General features: G+C 40.3%; 2 protein-coding genes across 2 annotated transcripts in view; both read right to left on the minus strand.

The window, feature by feature from the left end:
* The window catches only part of LOC118343019 (regulation of nuclear pre-mRNA domain-containing protein 1A-like), a gene marked incomplete in the record, with an annotated part of 8,556 nt that extends 8,461 nt beyond the window's left edge, over positions 1–95 (minus strand). Inside the window, 1 exon segment of the mRNA XM_035681730.1 lies at positions 1–95.
* Positions 96–349: 254 nt separating this feature from the next.
* On the minus strand, positions 350–8,748 carry LOC118343156. Its single transcript, XM_035681908.1, has 12 exons — positions 8,619–8,748; positions 6,292–6,338; positions 6,134–6,211; positions 5,903–6,045; positions 5,698–5,820; positions 5,557–5,614; positions 5,051–5,389; positions 3,914–4,050; positions 3,679–3,795; positions 3,481–3,538; positions 3,008–3,073; positions 350–2,915 (listed from the first exon to the last, which is right to left on the minus strand). The coding sequence occupies exons 2-12, from the start codon at positions 6,314–6,316 to the stop codon at positions 1,858–1,860; spliced, it is 2,202 nt and encodes a 733-aa protein (XP_035537801.1). The 5' UTR covers positions 6,317–6,338; positions 8,619–8,748; the 3' UTR covers positions 350–1,857.
* Positions 8,749–9,199: the final 451 nt, after the last annotated feature.

Genomic DNA, 9,199 nt, shown 5'->3' on the forward strand with positions numbered 1-9,199 from the left:
GTTGTTTGTGCTAACTGGCTGCCGCCGTCCTCTCCGTGGGGTGGCCGCCTTGCTGCTTCAGCTTGGGGCGATCCACAGCAGCCTGCAAGAGGTGCTTCCGTCGGGCTTCCGTACGTCCCGGGCATCGACGTACGGCAGCGAAGGTGCGTTCACGGCGGAAGGAATTTACAGATTTTATAATGAATGTCCACCTGGCAGCCTTAGCTCTGATACATTAGATACATTAAGATAAATCACATTCAGTTTTAGGTTTATTCGACAACTCAATTCAACGCAACCCAATAAACCCTGCAGTCTCTGAAAAAGTAAACAAAATAGTTTATTGTAGTGACTATTGCTGTGTTCATTTCCCTGATCTTGTTTATGAGAGTGATGCTTTTATGGGTTCACGTTTTGTGCTAATGCTGTTAGACAATTCATTATAAGATTAATTTAAGTACTTAACCAGAATCAGAAATACTTCCCAAGGGGGTAAATTTGTTTGTTACAGTTGCTCAATGTGCTCACACAATGTTAAAGAATAGAAATAACAATTATATTACAATGTCTATTACAGTGTCTAACACATTGTAATCTTCAGGCATGGTCTGCTTGCTTATGATGGCATCACTGTAGGTAAGAAGACTTGGACATTGATGCTGGTGTACCCTACAGGGCCATGTTTGGGCAAAGGTTGTGCGAAGAGGAGCTGTTGAGCTTGGAAACTTGAGTACAGTAGACTAAAAACATTCATCACAGTAAGCAGCAGTAGAAGAAATACTCAGATCCTTTACTTACAGTATGTAAAACGTAACAATATCAGTGTAAAAATTGTCAAGTAAAAGCCCTGAAGTCAAAACTTTACTACCAGCAACTCCATCAAAGGATCAGTGTTTAAGATTTAGTGACATCTAGTGGTGTAGTTGCAGATTACAACCCCTTCACCTCACCCTCCTCTTTTAACTCCAAAGACGCAAAGAAATTGATATTGTGTCTCACATCCCCATACTCATTGGTGCACTAAAGTATCCACAGCTGTGCTCTGTTAAATTCAATCAGCAAAGCAGCACATTTGACCTGTTTCAAACCATCAACTTTCTTCTCAAAAGTCTACTTAAGCACAAACCTTAACTGAGCCATCACCTATTTAAATGACTTAGTTATTCCGGCACAGTGTAGATGTTAGCAGATCAGCATGGTGACAACTGCAAGCCACACCCTCAGTGTGATTTTAAACGTATAATGAGAATGTTTCGCACCCTCACTTGGTTAGGATGCATATAAAACCACAAAATATATGAATACGTTCTAGTACTGTACAATTTACTTTAAATCATCTCATTATCCCCAATTCTGCCAGCATAGATTGAGATGCTTACAATTCTCAGCACTAGCTTTTGTTTTTATGTAACCAGATGATGCAACACTACACTATATACACCTCTATGTCCAAGTGCATCCAAGGAAAAATGTCATAATCTAGACTCATCTCAGTTTAATGGTCCAAAATCTCATCCGTTTTTAGATTTGTGTGAATGAAGGTACAAAGTCAGTTTCATATAAAAGAGGTGATATAAAAATGAAATGAAATTGAAAGTCTAAGGGGACAAAGCTAAATACTTATCTCAGAGGCTCTGAAGGTTATATCATTACAGGCAAAAAACCCTTCCATTTCCATTTCTAATAGAAATCAGATACATTTATTTTAGAAGAACATAAAAAAATGCCATGGCACAGTTAAAATCCATGCTAAGTGAGTTGGGTAGAAATGTGGTGCAGCAAAATATGTAGAATTAGCATTGGGCTTTTCGAACATAAATGAAGGTGTTCCATATAAAGTCCATCAAACATGATAAACCAGCAGCTCTGAAAACAGGATCAACGTGGGTTCCATATCACAGAGGGATGAGGAAATTGCTGCTCAGGGGTTGTTGTAGGTCCCAGATTGCAGTTGGGGTTAGACATTACCCCATGGCCTACTTGGAGGGCTTGATGGGCCGTGGGTTGCGTCATATATCTTTGTGGAGCTGTCTGGACATGGCCGGTGGAAGGGAACTGAATGAACCCCATGTATGTTGGCCACGGTCTCTGTTGAACCTGAGGAAACTGTACTCCTGGAGTAATGTTACCACTGTGAGCAAGGGAGTATCCTAAGTGAGGATGCATGTTGATCCAAGCAGCATCTACATGAGCCAATTCTCCAGAAAAACCATGCTGCCCCACACTGCCTGTGAGAAGACTAGCATCATCTTGTGCCGTGTACTGATCTTGGGGCTGTTGTTGGTAATCATACTGAGTAGCACCTGAGCTCATCTCCTTCTGTCCCTCCTCTCTTGACACATCCACACTCGTGCCAACTTTACTCTGTGAAGTTGAATTGTACCACTGCTCAGTGCAACCTTCCTCATGTCCATAGAAAGAGTTATAAAATGACCAGGATTCTGAACCGTTGTAATTATTTTCCCCATAAAGCCTTGGGTCTTTTGTTTCAGGCTGGCTGAGGTACTCATTGTGACTTAAATAACCATCCTTCTCTTGATAATGATTGTCAAAGTTTCTTTCTGGTCCCACGTACTGACCAGCATCTTTATTTTCATCTCCACTGTCGAAGTCCTGCTGAACTGAAGAGGTGTGTTCAGCGTAGTTAACTGCTAAGGATCCAGTGCCACAGTCCAACTCGCAGTCCTCCGACTGAGACTCTGGCGAGGGAATAAGGTCGTCTTCGGGTGGAGGCGAGTACGCAGATGACACGGGGAGGCTGTTCACGCTGAAAGACGTCCTCTTCAGCAGCACTGAACCTTTGTTAATAGGCAGGCTTACCTTGAACACAGTATTACTCATTTTCCTCATCTTCCTCTTTGTTGTCCTCCTTTTGGTGCGGTTCGACAGCACGGCGGCGCACTTCTCTGGCATTCTTTGATTTGTCACACTGGGCACTTTAAGAAAAAGTGTAAATCAGACCCACAGTGCTACACAAATATTGAGTTACTTGACCCCTTCAAGTCAACTATTGCTTTTAAAGACACACCTTTGACAGCTATTTTCCTCTTTTGGATGTTTGTGTGTGTCCATCCATTACACAGCATCTTTACGCCTGGAAAGCAGAAAAATAACAAAAAGGGTATACAAAGAAAAAATGCAAACATACATAACTCTTTGCAGTCAGAAACAATTGTCAGAAAGTTTAAGTAAGTAGTTCAAAACAGTGTGTTTGAATACTTGAAAAGAAACAGAAGTGGTCAAAGTGGTTGAACAGAGGTAAAATAAAGAAGCTCAAAAAGAATAACAAAGAATGGGGAAGTTAAAAGGTGTGAATAATACAACAACAGATAATAGATAAAAACACCACCACTTCACAAAATGAAACCGCAGCAATGTGAGGACGCAGAAAGTTATACGTACCTCACAAATCGCTCCTCGAGAGCAGAGATTTGGCACTCAAGAGTTGAATGGTTTATGGCCAAAAAAGAAAACAGTGGACGAGCATACATCTGTACTTACACCAGTGGTAACTTTTGCCGGTCAGTAGGATACAGAGTGATTCTGGTGCGTTTACAACCTGGAAACACGAGATTGTTTGAACATTTTAATGGACAGATGAGTACAAGTGGACATGAGACCTTTTTGGTAAATAACATAAGAGTCATTTTACGCCTCGCACATGGCGAGAGAATCTCTGCATAAAAATTTATATGATACCTTCAGCTCTCCTCTGCCCTCTTCTTGCTCCACTTTCTTGGCCCGGTATTGGAGAAGCTGATAGTTGTCATCAACATCTGCAGTCAATACCTCCATTTGCTCAGGATGAGTTTCCATCTACACACAGACGTTTTCAGTTAACACAACCTTGCATTACCTCTACAGCCTTTGGATAGATAATGGTGAAGGGTTTGCGTTCTTGTTCATTTCAATTACTGATCCACAACAAACTGACCAAGTAGTTCACAAGATGGGAAGAGCTGGTTAGGTGATCAATGATGTCCTTTTTGTTGGATCTGATGCGGCAGCAGTGACATAAGAAACAGTATGTGTGGCCATCTTCACTTCTACACTCAACCACACGGAAAAGACCTGTTGCAAAATCGTATAAGCAGCTTTTTTAAGCAACACTTTAGCGTTTTGGGGATTTTCTTGCCAAGAGTTAGATAAGAAGGTCAATACCACTCTCACAACAGTACAATAAGTATGTAGCTGGAGAAAGCTGTTGGTTAGCATAGTTTAGCACGCACACTGGAGGGAAACATGCTGTCTGGTTGTCTCTAAAGGTAACAAAACCCATCTACTAGCATCACTAAAGCTCACTAATGTCAGATCTCTTTGCTGGGGTGCACAGTGGCTCATCCGGTAGAGTGTGCACCCCATGTAGGCTGTAGGAGTCCTTACTACAGCGGCCCAGGTTCGATTCCAACCTGCAGCCCTTTGCTGCATGCCATTTTACAATAAAGGGAAACATGTGCCGTACTAGTCCTTGGGCAGAAACTGGTTTCAGATCCAACCCAGTGGCGGACTCTAGGAAGCTTCTAGTTCCAGTTAACTGACATAAGCTAACCAGTTGGCTACATATTTACCGTACAAGACAGTGGTATAGACCCTTCTTCAAAACAAAAGTATTTCCCAAAATGTTTTAAATTTTCCTTTACATGATCTAATACCATATATATAATATTTATTATTTAATTATATTATTTATATATATATAGATATATATATAGATATTATTAGAATATAATATATAGATTATATAATATATTTAAGATTATATATATAGATTATATATTAGATAGATATATATATGATATATATATATATCATCCAGTAATATTCTCACCAAAAAACACATTTATTACTGATATCCAGCAACTTATTTACTACTACTTACTACTACTACTACTACTACAGGTAACAGTGTAGTTTTTTTCTTTTATACAGCTTCAATGCATTACAACAATCAATCTGAGCAGAAACGTCTTATCATACAACCTACTGTAAATGCGTACTTTTTAATCGTGCTGACAAAACCATTTTACTGTAATTCTTCCACCTGTTGTTGCTTTTCTTTATTTGTGCTCACCAATAAGAGGCTTGGTTCCCGTGTAGCCATCGAGAAAGCTGTTGCTGTTGTCTGATAGCACAGACGTTTCGGGTAACATCTGAGTATTGTCCAACAGTGACATGTCGTTTAACCAGCCCTCTGATGTGACAGAAGGAGCCACAGTCGACTGTATCAGAGATGGAGCCTTGTTTGTCTCTGCTGAGGTCTTGAAGGATTTCTGAGACCGTTTCTGTTGGTTCTTGGCAAGCAACACAATTCTATGCGATGGGATGGGGTTGTGCTCCAGCTGCACTGACGTAGCCTCTGAATGGCTTTCAGGTTCACCCTGCCCATTTATCCCATTTATCAGAGTTATTGCTGTGGTGTTACAGAGAGAAAGAGACCCATATGGAGTAAACAAACAAAATGGGACATGTACATATGGATATATTGCCACAAAAAACATGAAGGGTGACAGACCGAGACTGGGATTAAAGGGGGTGGACACTGAGAACCACTGTTATAAATAAGTAATAGTCACTGACCGTCATTCTCACTGCATGTAGCCATCTCCTGGTATATAGTGTCTTCAACCTCTAACAACTTAATATGAAGAAAAAGATATGAGTACTCATATTCAAAACACTCCTGTCTTTTCAACTACATACACAGTCAAAATAACATACCTGGACATCTCCTGGTCCCTCTTTTCCCTCAAGTATCTTGGCTTTCTCCATCAGTGGCCAAGCCAGCTTAGATAGGTTAGTGTTCTCCTTCCATTCAGACACTAAGTGGGGGTGCCACGCTTTCTGTCAGGAAAAACACACCGCCTGTTAATGAACTGCAATCTAAAGCAGCAGCCGTCATGAATTAATCTACAGTGCTACTTACAATGTAGTTGTATCTGTGGAGGCTTCCCATAATGTGGTTCCGTATGTCAGCTTTACTGAGTCGACACGCACACACCTCACACAGGTACAATGCTTCTCTGTAGTTTGTACCCGCCTTCACACATTCTATAATACTACCCAAGCCTGGATGCACATAAAAACGATTGATTATTTCAGTACACACGGGAAGCACACAACACTGACAACAAAATAGAAAGTTGTTGCTACAGACCAATGATGGGTTGTAGCCTGTCCTTGTTGTTCAGATACACCTTCAGGGAATCGTACAGCTTGCTTTTGGTAGAAAATCCTACAAACAAAGAATGCATCAGATTAACATAATTACAGGAAAAAGCACGGCAGCCCACATGCAGACAGTAAAAGACATACCTTTGTGTGCCTCAACTGGCTGCATGCTGCAGTTGTAGAATCACCACCTGCATACAGTTGAAGAGATGAAGTGAACAGTGAGTGATGAAGAAAACCTTTACTTTACTAATGGTAAATAAAAGAATAGAACTTCCTGTCTTCCGCATATGGTTTTATTCCAACACAAATATGATATCAGAGATCTTAGTACAACATGTAAGGACAGACATACCTAATAATACTTAAGTATTGTACCTTGATTTCAGCCTAGACGTCCTACACCCCATAACATGTCAGATGAGTGATCTCAGTAGGTCAGACAATGTCTCCATTTACAGGATAGAACCAGTTTGTACACATGTGATATAGTGAACAGAGCTCATCTTCAAGGTGCTTTTAATTATTATGACTAACAGATAGTGTGCAGCTAACACACAGAGTTGGACACGAGTTTAGGTTGTGGTATATTTTTCCCACAATACTCAAATAAAAATGACTTTGGTTCAACTCTGTGCTTATTGTTCTGCCTCCTAAGTGAGCTGCACAAGATCTGTACTTGCCAAGAAGCCAAGGAGAATTTCCTGTTATGTTCCAGAAAACCAGGAAATATCTAGTTATGGTCATTGGATGTTTACCTCAGACGACTGACGATGGTGTTATTGCTTACGTTGTTGTTGTTATTTGCTTACGTATTTGTGATCCCTGCAGAAATTGTTTCGTCTTCACATGTAGTGTACATTTCATACATTTTTCTTTTCATGTAATTTTGCTCATCAACTTCGACGCAAGTCTCCAGTCCCCTCGCAAATGTTTACGGACTTCCACAAGTACAACTCTAAATGATCACACGAAAATATTACAATTTGAATTAAGATCATTACAACTAAGGTTACAGTTGTTACCATTTGTTACCAGTGTTATCATTCATGGTGTGAAACAGGTTGTGTGCATATAGCCTGCCAACATACTTTAGAACAGGGTTTGTATGTCTGTTTGTACGCATTAAGGTTTTTTATCTCAGAGAGGTGGACTCCCACTCATTCTTTTGCAGACAGACACTAATCCTTTCTTCTATGCAGTGGGGCTGTAGGTTTAGTCAGACCTGAGATTGTGCAAGTAATTCAACTTTTACCTATCTACCTGTGATTTGGATTGATTTTGGTTTTGTCATGCACACGAAGTCCAAAGAGTCCAAAAAATACAGTTGCAGTGATCAAACATTTAATTTCAATACAAAATCACTACATTATTATACAGCTCAGTATACTCAACTAAATATTCTGCCTTATCTCCCAAGCATGGCACAAAAGGAAAGGCTACCTTCTTGAAGCACAATTCAACATTGTCATAATTATCAAAAGAAATCACCACAAATGGAGGACATTCTACAGAAAACGTACATCCCTTATGTGCTTGTAGACAAAACAGCAAAACAAAAAGTGAACCTCTTCCTCAGTTTCATCTGGATCACACAACAAGCAAAGTCTGTCCACCTGTGGAGGGACATCTACTCTAACTGGTTTATACATTTTAGTTTAGTTTTATACACATATCTATCTGGACATGAGAGTCTTCTTACAGCTAAATAAAATAACCACAGGCTGTAAATTAAACTGTAACCACAAGATGGCGCAGCAACATCACGTTCAGACCATTGTCAGTGCGCAGGTTCACACAGGGTCAGAGTGATTTTGAAAGTCAAAGAGACACCATTTGATAATATACAGTCACAAGATCACTTAATTATTGTGGCTTTTCCCGATATTATTCAATGTCAAAAAAATTGGAGGAAACTGGAGGCGTCCCGAGATTGGACCGATTACGTTACACACAGCTCACTCTCCGGTTGTCACTTTAAACTTAACACGACCAATTAACAAGCGTCAGTTTAGCTAACCCTAACCCTAATACACCTCTGGACCCCGTTAACGGGTAAAACGTTAAAACGGGTTCATTAATCTCAGCTGCCGTTAACGTTACACTTCAGTTTACGAGGAGTGACGTTTCGGTACATGACATTAACGTTAACGACATTACGCCATAACCAGCGTAACGTTCTTCCCCCTTCGAACGGAAACTAACAGCAAACAGCCGTTATTGTTAACCGTCAATTAACGTTAATTCAGTAAGAATTAGCAGCGTTAATACATGTCAACCGTCACCTAACCGTCGCCTAACCGTTACTATTATCACCTTAAAGTAACGTTGGGCGTTAATGTGCTGTTTGCCACTGCTGACCTGTTACCACAAACACTGATTGACAACTGTGACTGCCGAACAACTCTTCAGTTAACTTCAGCGACTCAAAACCAACAAAGACAGCGAGTTGCTGCCGTAGATTGACTCACCGGTAGAACGTTAGTGTCAGCCTCTGTGTTGCTAGGCGCACGTAATCGATCGATATATTGATATTTTTGCAACTAGCAAACGCTAACAGAAGCACCGCTGATTGTCTTCCCGTTGAACCGAGAGAGAGAGAGAGAGGGAGAGGGAGAGAGGAATGAGTCCTGTCTCTTCTTTGACCAATCAAATCAACAAGTGTGTGTGTGTGTGTGTGTGTGAGGACCAGTGGTTAAGTGCAGTGCAGAGGCATTAAGATATTCATTCATTCATTCATTCTTTTTTTTTTTTTTTTTTATATTTTAATAAAATATAAATATAGCAACTTCTAAATCCCATTGGCTTATCACTCAGCAGGGTTCTGTGAGCTGGTTTTCATGAGTGGATGGAGTCAGGAATAAAGTATACTTAACTCTAAATGCATAATTAGCCTATGTAAGTTAGTTATCTATGTGAGCCAGTAGTGATCACAAAAGCTACACCTCTTCTGTGGCTAATGTTAATTTGTATAATGTTCTTTATCCCTGAAGTCAAACCGCAAAGTGCATATACATTAATGTGCAAATACATTAAGAATACCCTCTTCTCC

Source organism: Morone saxatilis, unplaced genomic scaffold, assembly GCF_004916995.1.
Source record: "Morone saxatilis isolate NCDOM2014 unplaced genomic scaffold, NCSU_SB_2.0 Contig9, whole genome shotgun sequence".
In the NCBI taxonomy this organism is placed as follows: Eukaryota; Metazoa; Chordata; class Actinopteri; family Moronidae; genus Morone; species Morone saxatilis.